Below are 22,949 nucleotides of genomic sequence, written 5' to 3'. Positions count from 1 at the left end.
GACTACTGACCTTTAGTTTAGCCCTTAGGATTTTGGGGTCTCTACTGGAGATTTTACTTGGTTCTTTTACCATTGATGTGGGAAGGTCCTTCAAAGTTAGCCAAAGGTCCTTCAAAGTTAAAATGACCAAGCCGTGCTTTGCCTTTGTGGTGTGTGGGCAGTGTGTTTGTTCTGGCGAGGCATGACCACCTCATTTGGTGATCACAAAACTTGACTGTGAATTTGCTGCCTAATCTGGGTCATTTTTTTTTTTACCCCTGAAAGCCAGACCACCCATCTTCCTCTTGCATTCTGCCTGTAAATCAGACATGTCTCATGATGGTAAAACAAAAACAAAAAAACCTTACAGTAAAACAATAGGCAAAACTTATTTCAGTGTCTTTAAAAACTTTTTTCTTGGTAATTCCAAAAGTAAGACTTTGCCCTTCTTTAAAAAAAAAAAAAAAAAAGATGTAAATATATGCCATAGAAGGTAAAGATTCCCTGTAATCCCACCCAAAAGCTGTGTTGTAATATAGTAAAATTCTAGTGCTGACATTGAGTTTGGATAACTATCTGATGGAAATTGGACCCTTCGGCAAGTCACAAAATTTGGAAATGAGTGGAAAGAAGTTCCCTTGGTCCTTTTTGGGATGGGACTTTTCCTCCAAATCAAGAGTAATTTTTTTTTATAAGTAGACAAACAGTGGTTATCAGCACAGCGAAGTTTTTCTGCCTCGTAATTGTTGTTCGGTTCTGGGAGTTGGCATGAGGACTGGCCATTCCAGGGGCTCCCCTGTCTCCTGGCCTCACTGACCTCGCTGATAAACCCTTTCACCACCCGAGGCTCCTTACAGGCCCAGCTGGCCCCTGCCCCCCTCCCTCATTCTCTCATGTGTTTAACAAGAGCCCCAATTTGGGGGTCCTCCAGCAATGGTGTGATTCCAAGTAAGAGTCTCTCATCTGTCTTCACTTTCCCTCGTTCCCTGAAAGAGAGTTCGCTCCAGCTCCCGAGGAGCCCAGTAAGGAAATGGATTGAGAAGGCAAAGTGGGAGTTCCCATTGTAGCTCAGCAGGTCAGGAACTGATTACAGTGTCCATGAAGATGTGGGTTTGATTCCTGGCCTCGCTTAGTGGGTTAAGGATCCAGCTTGGCTGTGGCTGTGGCGTGGGTCTGCCGCTGCAGCTTTGATTCGGCCCCTGGCATGGAAAACTGCCCTATGCCACAGGTGCAGCTGTAAAAGAAAACACAGAGAAAAAAGGAAAGAAAGCAAAGTGCTGCTCTGCATTGGGAGAATAGTCAGCGCCATTTCCTGATAGAGCCAGGGTACATCCTGTCCCTGCTTCGGTGGCCCTGTGGGTCACTTTGAGGAAGAGAGAACACATTGGTGAAGCCCCCTCCTGCCTCTTGAATGGCTGCTCCTTTGTGGATGTTTGAGCAGAAAATCTTGGTCCTTTCTCTGTCCACCTCCAGCTGGACATTGGGGTGTTAGGGTGACTTCTCTGCTGGCAGGAAAAACCCCCTCACTGTCCTCTTGTCAGGACATCACCTGTTAAGGCGCTTTCTACCTCTTGAATTCCAAGTGCAAGCCGTTCTCTGCTAGGTGGGCGCTGGTCCCTGGGGCTGGGGAGGAAGCATCCTTTCCTCCAATGCCTGTGGCCTCCCCCTTGGCTGCTAGCCCTACCTCTGCCAGAGAAGCCCTCCAGGCTCTGTCACCAGTCACCTCTCCACTTTGGGCTTTTGTTGCCTCAACTGTTAGGAAGGGGCTCAGTCTATATCAGCCATGCTTAACTGGGGAATTGGGGGATCAACCATACTGCAGTCCACTTTACCTTTTTATTACAGCAGCTGCGCCTAACAGGCACCCCACACATGTTTGAATGAATAAAGGACTAGAAGTTCCCTCTGTGGGGCAGCAGGATCGGTGGTGTCTTTGGAGCACTGGGAAAAGCAGGTTTGCTCCCCAGCCCAGTGCAGTGGGTTTAAGGATCCAGCGTTGCTGCAGCCTTGGCATAAGTCATAACTGTAGCTTGGATCTGATCCCTGGCCCGGAAACTCCATATGTCACAGGGCAGCCAAAAAAGAAAAAGTAAAGGACTAAATAAATGAGTCTGTCCAAGAATGAGTGATTTTGATGTATAGGGCAGATATTGGGATAGATGTTGTTGGCAAGGTGAAGGCACACATTTGGGACAAGTAATAACAAAAATGGTCTGTTGGGAGTTACCTGAGGGCATGGCTCTTTTCATCTGAGAGAGAGAACTTGCTTTCCTTGATGTATTGATAAGCCGAGCAGATGTTATAGGAGAGCAGGTAATCATAGAAACTACCCCAAGGAAGGCAGTGTAGTTTAAGGGGAGGTGTGCGGGCCCTTGGGTCCATTGTCTTGGTTTGAGTCCTCACCCTGTTGCTGTCCAGCAGCAGCTTTCCAAGCCTCGGTTTGCACAGAGGTGAAATCACCCTTTCCCTGGGTGTGCTAGAATGGCTTTCCTGATCCTTGCTCACCTGGGAGGGGCTTGCAGGTGGACTGGGCAAAGGCTTTTTCCAGAGTGGAGGTTGAGAATCAGTGCACATGCCCGCATGCAGCCCCTTCTGACCACTTCTCTGTAGTCAGAAAGTTCAGAAAACCCAGAGCTAAAATTAAACAGCCTTCTTTGCCATGGGATATGGAGAGCCAGGGGCGTAGGTGGGAAGCATGGTGTTTCCCACATAAAATGAGCCACCCTGACCTTTGTTCTATGAGATACTAACAATTGCAGTCATGTGAGTTTAGCATATGCCGAATGAAAAGGTATCTTTTTCTGGATCTGCTTTGAGAGTTTTCCAGGAATGACAAGAGAGAAATAGATGCAGTCATTCCAGAACGTTTTCCTAGAGCTCCTCCCAAGGCTGGTGTTCCAGGGATGGTGTTTGGAGAACCTCAGGTCTGGCCGTACAAGCCTGACCTGTGTCCCCTGCTGTCACAGTCTGGACACCCAGCAGGCCCTCCTGCTTGGCAACGTAGTGTTAGGGCTCAGCCAAATTACAGGATGCAGAACTGAGCAGGAGTTCCTGATATGCCAGGCAGGGGCCACTGGTCTTCCAGTAAACATTATCAGTGACATCTTTCTCTGAGTCCTGGCTCCCAATTCCTTCCTAATCAGTGGAACGTAATTAAAGAGTTTGTGTCTGTCCCTAGGTTGCAGAAATTTTGCAAAGCGCAGCAGTTTCTGGTCCTTGGCTCTTGGAGATGGTTATGCATTTCTGCTGGAGCCCATGTGGGGTAGCGAGTAGGCTATCTGATTCCACCAGGGTTTCTCTGATTCCATTGTGAATGTCTTGCCATGTCTTCCTGTCGTTTTAATGAACTTTTTACTTTGAGATCATTGTAGAGCCTCATGCTGTTGTAAAAAATAATGTAGAAAGATGCTCTTGTACCCTTAACCCAGTTTCCCCCAGTGACAACCTCTGGCAAAACTTTGATACAATCAACTTTGATACAACTTTGATACAATCAAGACACAGAATGTTTCCATCTCCACAAGGATCCCTTGTGTTACCTTTTCATACCCACACCCTTGGTAGTCTCTAGTATGTCCTTCATATGTATATAATTTGTTATTTAAGGAATGTTATATAAGTGGAGTCATAGCATCTAACCCTTTGGGATTGGCTTGTTTTCATTCAGCATCGTTCTCTGGAGATGCATCTAGATGGTTGTGTGTATCAGTAGTTCACTTTTTTTTTTCTGCTGAGTAGTATGCATCATGTGGGTGGAACACACTTTGGTCAACCACTTGCCTCTTGGCTCTTAGGAGTAAAGCCACTGTGAACATCTTTGTACGAACATAAATTTTCATTTCTCTGGGAGAAATGCCCTAGAGGGTAATTGCTGCATCATATGGTAGTTATTTGTTTGATTTTGTTAAGAAAGTGCCATACCTTATCTGAGTGCCTGTACTCCTCCCAGCAATGGGGGAATGATCTGGTTCTCCACATCATGGCCAGCATTAGGTATTGTCAGTATGCTTTTATTTTAGCCATTCAGTTGGTGCATATTGATTTTTTTATGGCGGTTTTAATTTGCATTGCCCTAATGGCTAATGATGTTGAACATTATTTCATGTGCTTACTTCTCATCTGTATATTCTTTTTGGAGCAACATCTGTTCATGTCTTTTGTCTCTTTTCTAACTGGGTTGTTTGTGGGGGGTGGGTGGAGTTGCTGTTGAGTTTTGAGAGTTCTCTTTTTTTTTTGCTTTTTAGGGCCACACCTGTGGCATATGGACTTTCCCAGGCTAGGGGTCCAATCAGAGCTACAGCTGCCGGCCTGCGCCACAGCCACAGCAACGCCATATCTGAGCCATGTCTGCAACCTACACCAGAGCTCACGGCAATACCGGATCCTTAACCCACCGAGTGAGGCCAGGGATCAAACATGCATCCTCATGAAACCTAGTCAGGTTTGTTAACCACTGAGCCACAAAGGGAACTCCCTGAGAGTTCTTTATATATTCTAGTTACTAGTTCTTTGTTGGATATGTGGTGTGAAAATATTTTCTCCCAGTCTGTAGCTTGCCTTTGCATCTTAAACAGAATCTTTCCTAGAGCAAATGTTTTCAGTTTGGGTATAAGTCTAGTATATTAGTTTTTCCTTTTATGGATTGTGCTTTTAATATCACATCTAAAACTTTGGCCTACCTTTAGATCTCAAAAGTAGATTTCTCCTGTGTTTTTTCTTAAAAGTGTTTAGTTTACATTTGACAATTTAGGCCTGTGATCTGTTTTTTAAAACTTAAAGCAAAGGAGAAAATTGAAGCTTGTGGTTTCAAGAAAGAAATGGAGCAGAGTTCCCATTGTGGAATGGGCAACTCCGCACCACCAGGAGGCAAGTTCAGTCCCCGGCCCTGCACAGTGGGTTAAAGGATCTGTATTGCTACAGCTGTAACATAGGTCGCAACTGGGGCTTGGATCTGATACCTGGCCCAGAAGCTCCGTATGCCGCTGAGCAGCCAGAAAAAATAAAAAACAAAAAAACAAAAAAACAGAGGAAGTGTTGGCTCCTGAAGGATCCCAGAATGGGAAAGATGAGGGTTTGCTGTGGTTCAGAGGTGCTGGAGTCTGTACCACTTTGATGTTGTAGCAGGTCTTATCTCAGGGTGGATAAGAAGGATTGCATTAAAGGGTCTACTCCTTAATCCCACCCATACACATCCTTAACCTTCCCCAAGTGCAGTCAGGTTGTGTGCTGAGGGCTTGGGAAATTGCGTGGTAAGAGATATCCTAAATCATATGATCCGGAGATCAAAAGTCTTCCAGATGGGGCAGGAAGCCAGCCTGGTTTTATTTTTAAAGGCATGGCAATGGTATAACTCCCCAGAGGCAGGGGGGGCAGTCCTGGAGACTGCAACCAAGTGCTGAATAGCTTTCTCTGCTGCTGGAACTGCAGAGCTGCCGGGAAGCTGGCTCTGGAAGCCCAGAAATGTACCAGTGGCCGGCCTTGCGGAGGGAATTTCAGGAGCATCCCAGCACCCATAGTCCTCTGTTCTTTTAGCCATGGAGAGCCACACAGCCTGGAGTCAGAGGGGCTCCTGTGCCTCTTAGCTGGGTGACCCCAGACCAGTGTCTTACGCTCTCTGAGACTGGATGAGCAGGTGCCTTCTGTGGGGAAGCACAGTGGGTGAACAGATTTCTTCTGCTCCCTGAAAAGTGCCCAGTTTTGTCTTGTCATACTTCCTGCCTGAGGATAGAAGAGCCACTTTGACTCACCTATTTAGGGGCTATGCCAGCCATCTTAAAAATAAATAAGGGAGATCTGAACCCTGCAGCAACTGTGCACTGATGCACTGTGCCGAAGGTCTCAGAGGCCCACGTGTATGTGGGGAAGGGGCAGGGCGAGGGCCATTAGCTGTGGGCGATGGCAGGATATGCCTTCCCTCATCTGCCATTGGGTTCTCCTCCATTTGAATCAGAGGCTGGGGAGGCAGGGGGGTGTTGGGGGGTGGCTCTGGCAGATTCTGAGAAGACGCGGGAGGCACAGGATACTGTCCAGAGAAGCCTTCTTCCCTTGGGGTGGCTCTGCCCACTTCTGTTCATGAGGCAGTGCCACATTCGAGTAGGAGTGTGGGATGAGGCTTTGTGTCTGGGCTTCTCTCTGGCCCTGCTGCTTCCTGCCAGTTCACCTTCTTACACCTTATCACCCCTGTCTGTAAAATGGGGATGGTAACAGTATCCGCCTCTGGGGCTGTCATGAGGATTCAAGGAGCTGAGCCAGAGCTTGGTTCCTGGTGAGCATGAATGAAACACTAGATTTGTTAGTCCTGGTCCAGCACTGTGTCTACTGAGAAGAAAGTGTGTGTTTCCTCTGTGGCCAAGTGGCAAGGGTGCTAACTTGGGCATAGGACCCGTTTCCTGGTAGCTGCAGAGGCCCCCAGGGTTCCATCCACAGCAGGCCTGGAGATGGCTGGGATTTGAGGGTAGAACTAACACCATTCCTGCTTGGGTGAAGGGTGCCTGATAAATGAGGGGAGGAACTCTAAGGGGTGGCCCTGGGGCCCTGCCCTGCCCTGCCAGCACCCCTTCAGGAAAGGCCCCTGCTCTGCACGTGGGCCCCTTGGCTGTGTCCACATCCAGGGCCCTCCACCTCAGGACTATCAGGTGGGCCAAGTGTTTGTATTTTTAAGGATCAGGTCCCAAAGTTTAGTGTCTAAGGTTGTTCTTAGTTGCTTTGTGAAATAATCACTTATTTGATTTACATAATTGAAGAGCACATTAAAAGATGATGTAAAAGAGAGGTAGGAAATTCCCATATCAGCCCACTGTCCCAGAGCTCCAAGTTACAGTTCTCCCTGCCTTTTCCTGCCCATGTCATCCCATCTTTTGCTTTAGCAGGCCGCACAGACAGTCTCCAAGTACGTGAGTTTTGGGCAGCTTGATGCCCGAGGCTGAAAGGGGAACCTGGCCCTGAGAGGGACAAAGGTACTTTCCTTTGGAATTTTTTTTTTTTTTTTTTTTTTGGTCTTTTTTTGTCTTTTGAAGCCTATACCCATGGCATATGGAGGTTCCCAGGCTAGGGGTCTAATTGGACCTGTAGCCTCCGGCCTATGCCAGAGCCACAGAAACACCAGATTCAAGCCGCATCTGTGACCTACACCACAGCTCACGGCAACACCGGCTTCTTAACCCACTGAGCGAGGCCAGGGATCGAACCTGAAACCTCATGGGAACTCCTCCTTTGGAAATCTTGAGTGAGGCCTCCATGCTGTTTCTCTTTGGTGGTTGTGGGTTTTTTTTTTTTTTTTTTCCCCTCCCAAGTCCTGTTTGATGAGGTGGAGGTGAAGCAAAAACACCAGGCCTGGGAAGAACTAATGACCCAGCCTGTTGGTCTTAGATCCCTAGATGATCTCCTATGCTCCCACCACCCCACCAGCCACTGACCAGCCTTTATGGACCTTAGGGAGAGGTGCTTTCTCTGTTGGTCATAGAGGTGCTTTCTCTGTTGGTCAGTTAAAGGGGACCTCCCCACTGCAGCGTCTTCGCATCCTCTGGGAAGGGCTGGGTGGATACCCCTTGATAGGACCCAGCCTTCACAGGTGCTCTGACTGCCTGGTTCCTGATGGCTGCCATCCCTCCATCTTTCCCACCTTTCTTTGCTGGGGACGGTAGCGCAGCCCTTGAGTCTGGGAGAATGTGAGCCTCTAGCTTGCAGTTAGGCTTGCCACTGGCCCTCTCTGCAGAGCCAAACAGGCACGGACCTAGGGGCCTTGAAAATTGTACTGAGGAAGAGAAATTGGGCAAGTCCAGTTGAGCCACATTGCATCCATGGGTTCCTTGCTGGCACTGGGTCTGTGGTTCTGACAGCTGGGTGCTCTGCCGGCTTCCAGGCCGGACCCCTCATCTGAGAGGTAGACAGGACCACATCTAAGTGGTGCAGTGTGCAGGTGGTAGGTTGCCAGGAAAGGGGGAGAAAAGGCAGGATTGACTCATTTAGGGGAAGATAAAGCCAAGAGTGGTCGTGTCCATTTTGACCACAAGAGAGAAAGCCTTGGTTTTCTGATCCAGGTGCCCCCTGTGGATGGCAATTAGGTGGAGCAGCTCATGGTTCCTGACCTTCCCTCTCCTGACTCAGCTCAGTGCTGCTCTGCCCTGCCCAGATGGGGCAGGTGACCTCCCCGTGGTCACAGAACTGAGTCCCCAGCCAGCCCTCAGAAGTCCCTGCCAGTGTGAAATGCCACAGCCCTTCTCCCTGGGGGGTGCCGACCAGACATGGCTTCTGGGGCTTACTCAGGTCACTTGAGTCCAGGTGGAACTTACCTGATTGAACTTCTCCTCCCTCTTTTGTTTCATGGCCAGGCAGGCATGGGCAAGGGTGTGTTTGGAGATGGAGACACCAGTAGGGCTGAGCTGACTCTTGCTGCGGGGTTGGGGAGGGAGGGACGGTTGGCCACTGTGTGAATGGCTGGAGTTGTCTTGGCTTTGCCATCCCTGGCTCATCAACGGGTGTCTGGATTTGGGGTCAAATTGAACCTGGGAGGTGTACCTGAAAATTCATTGCACTTGACATTTTCTTATAACGAGTATCAGCTTATCTACCTAAAAAAATTAATTCTACATTACATTAAAATTCTTAAAAAAATTAATTTGGTTGATTGGTCTTTCCTCAGAGTGGTATTTGTTCGTTTGTTTTTGCATTTTAGGGCTGTACCTGTGGCATATAGAAGTTCCCAGGGAGTTCCTGTCGTGGCACAGTGGTTAACGAATCCAACTAGGAACCATGAGCTTGCGGGTTCGGTCCCTGCCCTTGCTCAGTGGGTTAACAATCCGGCGTTGCCGTGAGCTGTGGTGTAGGTTGCAGACGTGGCTCGGATCCCGCGTTGCTGTGGCTCTGGTGTGGGCCGGTGGCTATAGCTCCGATTCAACCCCTAGCCTGGGAACCTCCATATGCCACGGGAGCTGCCCAAAGAAATAGCAAAAAAAAAAAAAAAAAAAAAAAGAAGTTCCCAGGCTAGGGGTCGAATTGGAGCCACAGATGGCTGCCTAAGCCATAGTCACAGCCTTGCCAGATCCAGGCCTCACCTGTGACCTACACCACAGCTCAAGGCTACACCAGATCCTTAACCCACTGAGCAGGGCCAGGGATCAAACCCTCGTCCTCATGGTTACTAGTCGGGTTTGTTACTGCTGAGCCACAACGGGAACTCCTTGTTTGTTTATTTTCTGAATAACACTCTGCTGTTCTAGAATGCAATGGTGAACATAGGAGACTGAACTCAAGTCTTAATTCATTTGCTTGTTCAACAGCTATTTATTGAGTGTCTGAGTGTCATTTATGTTCTACGCATGGTTCTAGGTGCTAAAGACATAGCAGTAAAGAAAACCTGCTAAATCTCAGCCCTGTGTAGCTTACATCCTAATGATGTAATGATCTTGGGACTCCTTAATACCTTAGGAGGTTTTGTTTCATTCTGTTTATAATTAGTAGACTTCTAGGGCGGTTTTAGGTTTACAGAAAAATGGAGAAGAAAGTACAGAGACCTTGGAAGCATCTACCTTCCCCCTCCAGTTTCCACTCTTGTTAGTAACATCTTGCATTAGTGTGGTGCATTGTTACAGTTGAAGGGCCAGTGTTGATACATTATTATTATCTAAACCTATAGTGTTGGTGAAAATTCACTGTTGGTGTTAGACATTCTGGGGGCTTCTGTAAACATTCAGTGATATGTATTTACCATTACAGTTATCACACAGAATCGTTTCATTGTCCTAAGAGTCCCTTGTGTGTCACCCATTCAAATTTCTCTCTCTCCCAAGTCCCTGGCAACAACTCATCTTTTTACCGTCCTCATAGTTTTGCCTTTTCCAGAATGTCCTGTATTTGGAAGCATACAACTAGGTTGCCTTTTCTGATTAACATCTTTCACTTGGCAATGTGCATTTCCCCAGCAGGTTTGTTTTTGTTCTGTGTCTGTAGTTTGGATTGGATCCTGATGATTTGCTGTCCTTCGTGGCTTGGGTCACTCTCAACCTCACAGAACTGTGGTGGCTGACTCTTGGCTGTGCCTTGGTTTCTTCATTCCAGATCATGGCTTTCCAGCTCCCTGTGGATAAGCCGGTGGGTGGGAGAAGCAAGCAGGATCTGGTGTATTGAGGCGTCTGGGGCCTGGCTCCTCCATAGGGATGGGACCTTAGGTCCCCTTCACAAGGACTTCATGGAAACAGTCCGTTGAAGACCCCAAGGGGAAAGTAACCCCGAAGGAAGTGAATGGGTCAGGAGGTTGGTTGACGTGGCCCCATCCTGCCTTCGAAGGGGCTGACCCTGCCTGGCGGAGGCTGTTTATCCCGCCACTGGGCTGCTCTTGTTTTTTATCCAATCTCCACCTGAATAAACAGATCCGGAACGTCCTCTGCAGCCAGGCTGAGAATCGGCCAAAATTCCCCAGGGAACTGGTGATTCACCAGCAGCCGCTGTGGGGGAGAGGGGGTGAGCAAGAGACAGAAGGAGACCTGCTTACTCGGAGTCTCATTTCCTGTCCAGCAAATAACCCAGGCGGGGCCATTCTTATGAGGCACTGGTGTCTTCGAGCACATTATCGATGTATGCAAGAGCACAGATGGTTTTGGTTTTCATTTTTAAGGAGATGAATGTAAAGCAGCCTTGTGAGAAGGTGATGTTTTCTACTGTCATTCAGCGAAGAGAGACTTTTCTTCCCCTGGGCCTAGGAAAGCTCTCCTGGGTTCAAGTGTTATTTTAAAAATTCCCTTAGCTTCATTTTCAAGGTGCATATGGACCCTGGTCCCAACAACAGGCACAGTCAGTTTTCTTACCAATTTGGGACTTAGAATTATTAATTCTCTCCCACCCCCCCCCTTGGGTGCTCATGAGGCCCCCACTTATAATAAAATCACTCTGACACCTGGACAAGATGAGATTGTGCTCTGTCATGCTCTGTGGTCCTAGGCTGTGTTCCTAATGCTTTGGGTGGGGGAGGGATACAGGGCGAGGGACACACAAGGGTGGTGGCATCTGAGAAAGTGGTTGAAAAAAAAGTTCCTGTTATGGCTAAAGTGGTAAGGACTCAGGCTCAATCCCTGGCCTCGTTCACTGGGCTACGGATCCAGCGTTGCAGTGAGCTGTGGTGTATGTCGCAGACTGTGGCTCAGATTTGGCATTGCTCTGGCTGTGGCTTAGGCTGGTAGCTACAGCTCAGATTCGACCACTAGCCTGGGAACTTTCATGTGCTGCAGGTGTGGCAAAAAAAAAAAAAAAAAAAAAAAAAAGAGAAAGAGAAAAAAGGTCATTGGTCTAGACTGCATGAAACATGGCACCTTGGATCAGATGGCTTTTCCGATTCATTTCAGCCTTGGGGAATTTGGTTTAAAGGAAAACCGCTGGTGTCTGCTGAGGCCAAACATGTGCGTGCTTGAAAGCTGTGTAGCAGGGCCACCCAAGACATTGACACCTAGCACAAATGCATGCAAATATGTGCCAAAAGATACGTGGAAAATGCGTGTCCCTGTGCATCACTGTGATTTTTGCAATAACCCAAGCTGGAAATAACTCAGTGTCCATCAGCAGTAGAATGAAAAGCAAATTGCTTTATATAGTATGTAGTCCCTCAAGAGAAATACTACACAATGGTGAAAAAGAATTAAGTCCTGCCAGTACAACTACATGGATGTATCTCATGATGTGGAGTTGAAATAGCCAGATACAGGAGAATATATAGGGAACGATTCCAAATAGATCAAGTATAGCAATAGGAAAAATTAATCACAGGTTGTAGAAATTAAGGTTCTTTTTGGAAAGAATAAATGACAAGGAAAGTGATGGAAGGGAGCTGGCTGGGATGTTGGAAATGTTCTATATCTGTCATGTGCATGGGCGCAGACATTTTATAAAAATGCACCGAGTTCTGCCTTTACCGTTTATGCCCTTTTCAGTATGCCTGCAATATTTAATGAAAACATCTGCAAACAAACAGAACAGCAGCCACCCCGGATGCTGTGACCTGTTGGATAGTGCTGTATTTTTCAACAGAGGAGAAATCATCATCTTCTTGTGTGTTCTTGAAATGATTAACATCTTTGGGTGCTTGCAGTAATACAGTGAAGCCCCTTAGGTAGACACCAGGGCTGCTCTGCCCTGCACTGGCTTTTGTACTCAATCGAAATATTGTATACACACCTTCATTCTGATCATTTTCATCAGCCCTCAGAGCATCTGGTACGTGTGGCAGTGGGGTTAGGTGCTATGGTGTAAAGCCAGAGAATAAAAATAAGAATTCTTATTCCAGGCATAAGAATTCCAGGGCAGCACAGTGATGGGCCAGGTGCAAAGTGCCATGGGTACTCAGGCTGCTGGGTGTGGAGTTTGATTAACTATGTATGCTGGTGTCACTCTGGGGAATGGCGAGGGAAGGAATGGGAGTGGTGGCAGATGTATTGTTTTTTCCCCTCATTTCTGGGCTAGATTGTGTGAAACTCTTTCTTAGTTCAAATGAGGCAAGAGCTGTAATTTGAATTTTGCTGATTTTTGAAAGCTTAATGTTGAAGTAACATTATGGAATGTTCGCTGTTTCTAGTAAGAGTTGATGCTCCAGAGGTTGACCACATGGACTCTTGTGAGTCACCATAACTGTCCGAGAGAGCCGAAGGGCATGCCTGCTTGAATGTTAGGGCTGGTGTGTTGGCCAGCTTCAATATGCTTCTTTCTCCCTCATGGGAAGAGGTAAAAAAATTAAGGAGGTACAGTGTGAATCTCGGTTCTCTGTAAGATCATGCTGTTTGCCAGCCTGTCTCCTCTGGCTCCAGTGAGGAACCTGGATCATCTTCTGAGGACCATATTAATGATGTGAACTTAAGTTTCACTTCACTTCCTGAAGGGGTAGAAAAGACATCACTGGGGGCAATTAGTGATGTCTGACCTGGACTCTTGAAGGAGCCTGGGAGGGTTCTCTCTCTGCTGCAGAGAGGCATTTAGCTCAGTTTTTCAGGGGTTTCAACCAGATACAGAAAGAGTAATTTACACACATTCCAAAACTATACAAGAACTAGAATTAGAATCTGGGTCCCTATCCCTCAGAAACCCAGACTGGTTGCAATAGTGTAGACCCAGGGGTCAGTGAACTAGTCAGGGGGCCAGATCTGGCTCATAGCTTGTTTTCGTAAATAAAGTTTTATTGGAACACAGCCACATGAGTTGGTTTACATATTGTCTCTGGCTGCTTTTATACCCCAGCATCAGAGTTGAATTGTCATGATAGAAACCAAATGACCCACAAAGCTGAAGATGTTTAAAATCTGGCTCATTTATAGAATATACCACTGATCCCTAGTGTAGACAGTAGGTGCATAATTTCAGCAACCAGCTGTGTCGCATTTGACCCACCTTGACCCTGTCTCCTTTGATCTCCTCGCACACTCCTCCTAGCTGTTATCTGGGACATGAGATCTTTTCCACCACGAACGGGAATACCTTATAAACCCTTGTTTACAGAACTGTAGTGGAAAAAAATCACTTATGATAAAAAGTTTTAAACGTTGGTTTCAAATGCCTCCGTCTGTTTTACTGTCTTAACTACGGCTTGGAAAATGTAGCCAAGTGGAGAGAGCTTATCTTGCCTGCTCTCTGCCTTTGAAGCCTGATTTCATTTGTGAAGCCTTTAACAGGTGTTGGTTTAATAGACTCCTGCTGTATTAAGTTTTCCACGCCCCAGAGGGCAGCCTGAGGGGTAAACCAACACGGGCTGGAGGCTCAGGCTGCACGATCTGGCCACCAGCCCCTTCCCCCAGTTCCTGTCACCAACAGAGTCATTCTACTTCTGTTTGGTGGTAGAGGAAAGGCTGGGCTGCTTCTTTGATAAGACTACTTCCACTATTCTCTCCCTTTCCCTCTCCTCACAGTTTTTTTGTTTGTTTGTTTGTTTTTGTTTTTTGGGTTTTTTTGTTTGTTTTTTTTTTTTTTTTTTTTGGTAAACCCACGAGCATCGCTTTGCAGCTTATCTGCACTGTTCTCGTCTTTCTATTCAGAATATCCTTAAGTAAGAACCGGAGCTTCCTCTGCCTTATTTGCTGAGATTTGCCCTGCACAGCCTTCTGCAGATACACTATACATGGAGGACTCGGGGAGGCTGGTACAGAAGCAGGCCTGGCTGAGGCCAGTGACGCAGACCAGCCTGAGCTGACCCAGGAAAGGCCAACCAGCATTCACATCTAGCCAAGCTCTGCTGAAGGATTATGGCTTGAATCTGGGATAGTGCACTTAAAATTCTGTCTGGAGAGCCTCTCCAATGGGCTGGAAAGTCCTGCTCCCCCCTGGGTTTACATGCTGGCTCTTCTCAGTTCCCAGCTGTGTGACCTCGGGCAAAATCCAGCAGAGCTCTGAGCTTTGATGTCTTCAGTTGTAAAGCAGAGATGATGCTGGTACCTGCCTCATGAGGTTATCATTTCACAGGGCCTGCTGCAGAGAGGTGTTCAGTAATTGGTTGGCTATTGTTAAAAAGAATGTGGACTAGGATTCAGAGGTTGTAAAGATGACTGTGGACCTTCTTGGGAACTGGACAGTGAATTAAAGGAGTGATGTGACCACCATGTTGCACGTGGCATAAAAAACATGGAGAGTGGAGTTCCTGTTGTGGCTCAGCAATAACGAACACAGCTAGTATCCGTGAGGATGCAGGTTTGATCCCTGGGCTCACTCAGTGGGTTAAAGGATCCAGTGTTGCCATGAGCTGTGGTGTAGGTTGCAGACAGGGCTTGCCTGGATCCTGCATTGCTGTGGCTATGGTGTAGGGTGGGGGCTACAGCTCCAATCTGGCCCCTAGCCTGAGAACTTCCATAATGCGAGGATGTGGCCCTAAAAAAAAAGCCATGGAGAGCTTGGAGTTCCCTGGTGGCTCGGGTTAAGGATTCGGTGTTGTCACTGTTGTGGGTTGGGTCACTGCAGTTGTCCAGGTTCAGTCCCAGGCCAGAGAACTTGTGCATGCCATGGGTGTGGCCAAAAGCAGAAACGTGGGGAGTCTTATGAACATGGGACACCTCTCAAAAAGGAAGTGGGAGGCTTCCCCTGAATACTGGCTATTTGATCTAAGCTTGATTGGTGAGCATCTGGAATGGATGTCCCTGGGGTAGGGTTTGGTGGGCTGGGGTCAGGGGTTGGGCTTGAGTCTCACTTGCTGCAGGAGTGAGACGGGGGATGTAATCTAGCTGGCTGGGAACCCATCAGATCTCTAGCCCCTCTGAGTCCTGTAGAAACTTCAGCCTAGGATTTAATTTGATGCACAGCTTCTCAAGTAGCCCTATCTCCCAGTGGCTGGGTTTTTGACACTCTGCAGCTGGAGCAGGCTTGTTTCAAGCTAAGAGTGAGAGTTCTGAGTCAGCCTTTTGTTCCTGAGAGAGGAGTCAGACCTGCCTGTTTGCACTGAAATATGGCAGAGGAATAGGAACCATTCATTCCTTCTTTTTCCAGAGCACCTCCTACATGCTAGATACTGAGCTTGTAGCTCTGAGGATACCAATGTAGCTAATTAGAGAACTTGTTTTATTTAATACCTGCTACATGTCAGGTCACATCAGTCCGTGGGGCATGGGAACTTAATAGCCTACTTTATAGTGGTTCACACCTGTAGTGGTATAAGGGGGATTTGAACTTAGGTAGAGTGATGCCCTTGGCATGTTCCAGCCCACAAAGAACTCCTGGCCTGAGACATCTAATAAGATTTGATTTTTGCTTTCTGAGAGAAGGGAAACAGACCTCTCCAGGAGCACAGAGCTGTGTGGTCACCTCGCCTGAATGTAAGGAATTCAGGAAGAGTTTGATCAGGGCGCTGGGCTAGAGTAGAGCAGAGAGACCAAACCTGGAGGAAGAGATGATATGAGTATTTGTTGAGGCCCAAGGAGCTCTGAAGTCACTGTGGGCTAGGTCATTTGCCTCTGCAGTGCTACCCAAGGCAGTTGACATACTTTTTCTTTCCTTCATGTTTCTGGATAAATTCATCCACTCGCATGGTTTCCTTCTGCTTAAATACTGGTGAGTCCCAAATCTGTGTCTAGCCTCAGCCTTTCTGAATTCAGCTGTGATTCATTCTTTGTGATTCTTTCAGCAGTTACTTATTAAGGATGTACTATGGACCTCAGACTGTTCCACTGGTTGGAGATACAGTAGTGGTCAAAACAGACAACTTCTTAGCCTTCATGGAGCCACATTCTGGTACAAGAGAAGATGTTAAAGTAGAAATAAGCAAAATACTGGGTATATTAGATGATAACTAGAAGTATTGAGGGAAATAAAGCAGGCAAGAGGTATGGAAAGTGTGTGTGTGTGTGTGTGTGTGTGTGTGTGTGTGTGTGTGTGTCTGTGAGAGAGAGAGAGAGACATCTTGGGGAAGAGCATTCATTCCAAGCAATGGGAAAGGCAAGTGCAAATGTCCTGAGGCAGGAGGCTGCCCGCTATGTCTGTGGGGCAGAGTGCAAGGTGGAAGAGTAGGAAGTGAAGCGGTAAGGCAGGTGTGTGGCAGATCACGTGGGCTATGGAGGTCCTTGTGAGGACTCAGTCCTAAGTGAGGAGAGCCGTTGTTTGAATTTTAGGCAAAAAAGTCCTGACTTGATTTTTGCTTTGTTTTGTCTTTAAATTGTAGTAAAATATACATCACATGAAATTTACCGTCTTAATCATTTTCGAAGTGTACAGTTCAGTAGTGTTAAGTACACTTGTGTTGTGTCACCAAGCTCCAGAGCTTTCTGCATCTTGGAAAATGAAAACTCCATGCCTGTTAAAGAGCTCCCTGTGTCCCTTCTCCCCAGCTTCTGGTGACTTGCACTGAACTTGCCATCTCAACGAATTTGTCTGCTGTAGGTACCTCATGGAAGTGGAGTCATACAGTGTTTGTCTTTGGTGACTGGCTTTTTTCACTTAGCTCAGTGTCTTCAAGATTCATCCATGTTGCAGCATGTGTCACAACTTCTTTTTTTAAGGCTGAATAATAGTCCATTGTAAGTGTATACCACATGGTGTTTGTCCATCCATCCATCTGTCCATCTACCCATCAGCCATTGGGTTGCTTCATCTTTTGGCTACTGTGAATAATGCTGCTCTGAACATGGGTATACAGATACCGCTTTGAGATCTGCTTTCAGTTCTTTTGAATGTATACCCAGAAGTAGATTGCTGGGTCACCTGCTGGTAATTCGGTGCTTAATTTTTTGAGGAATACCATACCATTTTCTTCAGCAGCTGCATCAGGATTCCAGTTTCTGCACATTCTTACCCACACTTACTATTCCTCACCCACCCTCACTCCCATGCTCCGTTGTTTCTTGGTCTCCGTGGCTGCCTCTTCTGCTCAACAGGGAACTCTGGCCAGTGTGTGAAAGAGACCCGTCATCATCACAGCATCCTTCCTCCAGCCCAGGCCTGGCACCGAGTAGGGGCCCAGAACATGTCTGATTCAATGAATAGATACACAGAAAGGAGGAGGAAGGTGTAAGCTGAAAGAGACAGTGGGAGAAGTGGGGGGGCTCGCAGCTGTCCCATGGTCCTTTGGACTGCACCATACAGACCCTCTGTGTGCGACTTTGGGCCAACATCAAGGCGCCCCTTCCTTTCTTTTCTCAGACCTTCTCTTCCTGGCTCCCTGGTACTGCATTCAGTGTTTCTGGATGAGGCTCAGCTCTTGTTCCCTTTATTTCTTATTCTTTTTTTCCCATACTTTACATAATAAAGGTTTTCTTCTCTATTCTTTATTTTCCCTTTTTTCTTTTAGAGTCAGGAAACTGAAGAGACTATCTTTATTAAGAACTTAATAAAGAACTGGAAGGAAGCAGCCGGGGGTGGGGGGAGCATGGAGGGAAAAGTGGCCTTTCATTCTGGGGAGATTTCACCGTGTGGAGAGCTGAACCCTTGTCAATGGACTTTTGGGTTCTGGGCATGGGAGCGATGGGAAGAAAACAAAGGCGTCGGCGAGAAGCCCTGGAGCTTCTGGGAAAGAGGGCCTTGTTTATGCCTGCTGGAACCGATCTGGTCAAGTGTTTGTTTAAAAGGGATGCCACTTGGTTAGCGACGCCTGGCTCACTTGTGTCGTGTTCGAAATTGCTTGGATTGGCCGGAGCCTCCGACACTGTTGACTCAGAAGCTGGCCCAAGTGAGGGCCTGGAGCCCAGAGACTTTTGGGTTCTGGAGGATATTGGGATTCGGCTGCGCTGGTTTGAATATGCCAGGCAGAGCCAAGCCCATGAGGGGCCTACCGGTTCCCTCCAGCCTTGGTTAGCGTTTGTCGAATATCTCCTAATGAATAAACGCAGTTTGGTGGGTTAGACTGTGGGGTTTTCAGAAAGAGGACTAAAAGACGAATGCATTGTGGAAGGGAGTAAACACTGAACACAGACGCAACCATCTGCCAGACTTGTCAGTGTGGTTCGGGGGCCCCTCCATGCCCCTTGTGCCTGTCAGGGCAGTTAGGGGCACGGTCCCATCTTCCAGATGAGGAAACTGAGGAACAGAGCTGTCAGGGGGCGGGGGTAGAGTCCAGTTAGACCCAGCACCAAGCTCCCATTTCCCTTACCAGGTTGTCAGATTTTGTAATTTTTTTTTGTTCATCCCTTGTGCCTGTCACCACACCTGGTACATGGCAGGTGTGGATAAAATGTGAGGCATGAAATGATGCATCAAGTTGGATTACATGGAACTCTGGGCTCTGGGGCCTGCACTCTTGCAAGAGATGGGTTTGTTCTGGGTTCTGAAGGTTCTAGATGAGAGCCATATCAGAAGCTGGCAGGTCAGCCTAGGCACATCCTTTATGGAAACGTGTACCAGTGACTTCTGGGTACCACTTGTGTCAGGCTGCTCTTCACATTTCGCAAATTTCACTCCTGAGTTCTGGTCCCTGAGGAGAGTAGCCTGGCTTAGAGCTTGGGCAGACAAATTTGTCACAAAAAAATTTGACCTACCTAGCTCCTGGTCTACCAGGTAATAACTGGAGGGGAAGAATAGGAGATCTCTCTCTCTTTTTTTCTTTTCCTTTTTTTATTTTTACAGCCACAGCAACACCAGATCCTTAACCCATTGAGCGAGGCCAGGGATTGAACCTACATCCTCAGAGAGACATCAGGTCCTTAACCCGCCGAGCCACAGTGGGAATGGGAGAACTCATTTTAAGAGTGTCACTGCATTTGTGTTTTTCTGAAATTGCAAAGCAGCTAGGGAAAAAATGTCTGGAAGAAGTCCGAGGAAAATAGTATTTTCTTTGCAAAATGACATGTTAGAGCCACCTCTCTTTGTGTGTTTTAGGCAGCACAATAGGATTCGCAGCGTGGAGGGGAGTCAGCTGAAGGCTTACCTTTCCTTGGAAGTGCTGGATCTCAGCTCCAACAACATCACAGAGATCCGGAGCACCTGCTTTCCACACGGACTGCCCCTGAAGGAGCTGTAAGTGACTCGGCTCTGCCCAGGCCCGGACGCAGGTGGATGTTTCCTGCTCTTCGCTGAGTCAGTGGGATGGTCATGCCCCTCCTTTCTCAGCCTCCTCAGCAGGCAGGGGACCCAGGTCCGTTGTCCTCTGTGAGCCCATTTCTAGAGCATCTCCAAATCTAGAAGTTGTTCTGACTGTGCAAAAGGGTGAGGATGCTGAGGCCCAGAGAGGTCAAGTCACCTACAGACTGACCATCATGTAAGAGCGTGATCTAGCTCTTAATGTACGTGGCTCACAAAGCCTGTTTGCTTTCTTCTTCACTGGGCTGCCTTCGGGAAAGTTAGAAAAAAAGTTGGAGGTAGTTTGACAAATGACAGGAGGGAGATTCTCTCTGAGGCTTAACCGGCTAGGGCATACCCATTCTGAGCACCCTCGACCCCTCCATCTCTTTGTTGGTCCTTTTCTCTCCTGCCCATCCAGTGTCCCATCTCATACCCAGTTGATAGTAGGCAGAAGAAGAGTAATCAAAGCCTGTTGAACTCACTGCTTGTTCGATAGGAAATGAAAATAGGTAGGAAAATGTTGCTTTGGGTCAGAAACTGAAAACTCAGGCTAAACAGACATGTTCATGTGACGTGTGGGTTCTTATTCCCTGCATTATTGGGGGCTTGTTCATGAGGCTGGTTCAGGGGGCATTGTGATCCATCTACTCAGAGGTCAGAGCTAGGCACACAGATTTTCTAAGACCACCAAGGAGAAAAGTGCCTTGGCTATTCCTTAAGCCAGTGTAGTGGTGCTCAGCCCCGAGAGAGGACTTTCGAAAGGTGTCCAGCTGCTACCTGGCACTTCCTTGCTTGGGACAAAGGAACCACAGCTGCTAAATTGAATTGCAGTGACCTTCTCTCTTGGCATAAAGGCATGGGGAACTTTCTATTTTGGCAGATCCTGGCCGGTATATCTTCATCACACAGACTGTTCTTCTTTAATCTGGAGTGTTAAGAACAAACAGTCCAGCTCCATTTGCAAAGAATCCTCATGTGCCCTGTCCTGGGCTGCTGCCTGACAGAGACGAAAAATGCCTTCTCCCCTTTCCTTCCCCAATGTCAAAAATCCTCTCTGTTCTTTTTCCTTGCTGCTTAAGCCACAAAAAAGCAGCATTGGTCCAGGGAAAGTGGAAGGGGAGGTATGAGGGGTAACTTCTCATAGGAATGACCAAATTGTTCCCCCCTTCTCTTTCTTCTTTCTTGATATAATCTGCACACAACAGAATGCCCAGTTCCTAACTGCCCAGCACAGTGCATTATGACGGGAGGTTCCCCTTACATATCCTGTGAGTGGATGTCCTATGAAATATTGCTTGTTTTTTAAAGAGATTCTATACAGATCCCCCCCCCACTTTTTTTTTTCTGCCCCCCCCCTTTTTGGTGGGGGGCACACCCATGGCACATGGAGTTTCTCAGGCTAGAGGTTGAATTGGAGCTATAGCTGCTGGCCTACGCCACAGCCATGCCAGATCCAAGCTGTGTCTGTGACCTACACTGCAGCTCACAGCAACGCCGGATCTGCAACCCACTGAGCAAGGCCAGGGATTGAACCCACACTCTCATGGTTCCTAGTCGGATTTGTTTCCGCTGCGCCATGATGGGAACTCACAGATCCCTTTTTAAAAAAATTTTTATTGAGATACAATTGATTTATAATATTACCTTAGTTTTAGGTATACAGCATAGGGGTTCAGTTTTTTATAGATCATACTCCATTTGTAGTTTTTATAAGATACTGGTTATATCCTCAATGCTGTACAATATATCCTTGTAGCTTATTTATTTTATCCATGGTAGTTGGTACCTCTTGATCCCCTGCCCCCCATCGTGCCCCTCCCCCTCTTCCCTCTCTGACACATTTAAAATTATTTAGAGGTTCTTGTTTGGCTACTAACCACTGCGTTTTGTCTCCCAAACCATTCCAGAAACCTGGCAAGCAATCGGATCAGCACCCTAGAGTCGGGAGCATTTGATGGTCTGTCACGGTCACTGCTGACGCTCCGGCTGAGCAAAAACAGGATCACCCAGCTTCCTGTGAAAGCGTTCAAGTTACCCCGGCTGACACAACTGTGAGTACAGAGACCTGCACTTTAATTAAGCTTATCTAAACTTTACCGAGGCCAGGCTTCCCCCAGGACCTCATCCAAAATGCACCCCCTTCCCAGCTCCCCCTCCATCAGGCTCTGCATAAACTACCATTAATGGCTGTGCGGCAGCACCTAATAAAAGCAAATTAGAAGTTGGGTCTGGTGCCTGCAGTCTGCCTCAGGTTGCTGAGAACCATCCATGGAGGATATTCACGCATGTCCTTGTTGGCACTTTGCAAAATGCCATGAGGAATTGTGTTGCTTAGCTGATCCTGGCTAATGCTTAGCCTGTATGGCTTGGGTTCCTTATTTATTGTTGAGGTTTCCGTGGGGTCTTTTGGGGTTTTTTTGGCCCCGCCCATGGCATGCAGCAGTTCCCAGACCGGCAATTGAACCCAGGCCACAGCAGTGACAATACTGAGTCCTTAATGATTAGGGCACCAGGGAACTCCAGTTTCTGTGGGGCTTTTTTTTTTCTTTTTTCTTTTTAAGGAACTGTATAACCTGTGCTGTGACCATTATGGGGTCCAATGTTGCTTAAGTGGTTTGAGAGGAAGTTAGTATAACCAGAGGTGGGAAGTGGAAGATGAGCCGACTTAATCTCATGAAGTAGTTGATTGATTTTTTTTTTTTTAAATAAAGATATATTTGTTTAGTTTTTTGACCAGCACAGCTGAGTGGCCTCCTAGAAAGTTCTAGGGTTTGTAGTCCAGAAAACCTCTATTTACCAGAACCTGGTGGACTGTTTGTTCCTTGGTTTTTTGGTTTTCCTCTGTCTTTTTTTTTTTTTTTTTTTTTTTTTTTTTTTATAGCAAAAGAGTGTATCACAGGAAAATAAGCCGATATTGGAGATTTGGTTTAAGCACAACAAAAGAGTTGCTCAGGGCCAGGACTGGGGGCAAGACCAGGTGCCCCTCAGCCTCCTCACTGCTGTTCTTACCCTGCACACACATGCATGGTGGGTCCTGGCTGTGCTCTCTCCAGTCCTGGAGGAGCTCCTTGGGCTCAGGACTTGGGTAGCTCATGAGACACTGCAGAAGTATTTGGGGAAAACCAGGGGCTTTCTGGTGAGGCTGTGTTCTCCCGCCCCTTCCTTGAGCGTGACTGATGGGCCAGTCTACCCAATTCCTGAAATCTTTGGGTTCACTGAGGTCTCATCATACTGGAGCTGGAAGGCTGTGTGTGTGTGTGTGTGTGTATGTGTATCCAGATGACCCCTCCTGAGTGCACTCACTTCTCTGTCGCTAGCGACCCGAGTACTGCCTGAGGGAGAAGTGTCATTGCCTTTTGAAACCCAGTGGTTAGATCTTCCCTAGGTTGAGGCATCTGGTGTGAATTTTTGCAGTGGAGCCAAGAGACAACTCGCCTAAGACATTCACATCTTGAGTCACTCCTGCTCACTGTGGAGTCATGGGTGCTTAGGGAGGAAATGGCCACTACGCTCACTCAGTTGTGGAC

At 47.4% G+C, this 22,949-nt stretch overlaps 1 protein-coding gene across 32 annotated transcripts in view; it reads left to right on the top strand.

The window, feature by feature from the left end:
- Positions 1–22,949, top strand: part of LRIG1 (leucine rich repeats and immunoglobulin like domains 1) — a 618,703-nt gene that overhangs the window by 563,102 nt on the left and 32,652 nt on the right. For all 32 annotated transcript variants that reach the window (XM_084988949.1, XM_084988952.1, XM_084988951.1 and 29 more), the window contains 2 exons: positions 19,240–19,377; positions 21,330–21,473. Coding sequence is in view for 5 of the 32 variants with exons in the window: in XM_084988922.1 (XP_084845048.1) it covers positions 19,240–19,377; positions 21,330–21,473 (282 nt within the window). In the remaining 27 variants the exon portion in view is untranslated. The remainder of the gene's footprint in view (positions 1–19,239; positions 19,378–21,329; positions 21,474–22,949) is intronic.

This window comes from Sus scrofa, chromosome 13, assembly GCF_054392235.1.
Source record: "Sus scrofa isolate SSC_HxYL_T2T_F1_AM1 chromosome 13, Sscrofa_HxYL_maternal_Yorkshire_Landrace_v2.0, whole genome shotgun sequence".
Classification (NCBI taxonomy): domain Eukaryota; kingdom Metazoa; phylum Chordata; class Mammalia; order Artiodactyla; family Suidae; genus Sus; species Sus scrofa.
The sequence above is the reverse complement of the archived record's forward strand: the minus strand, read 5'-3'. Positions and strand labels throughout refer to the sequence as shown.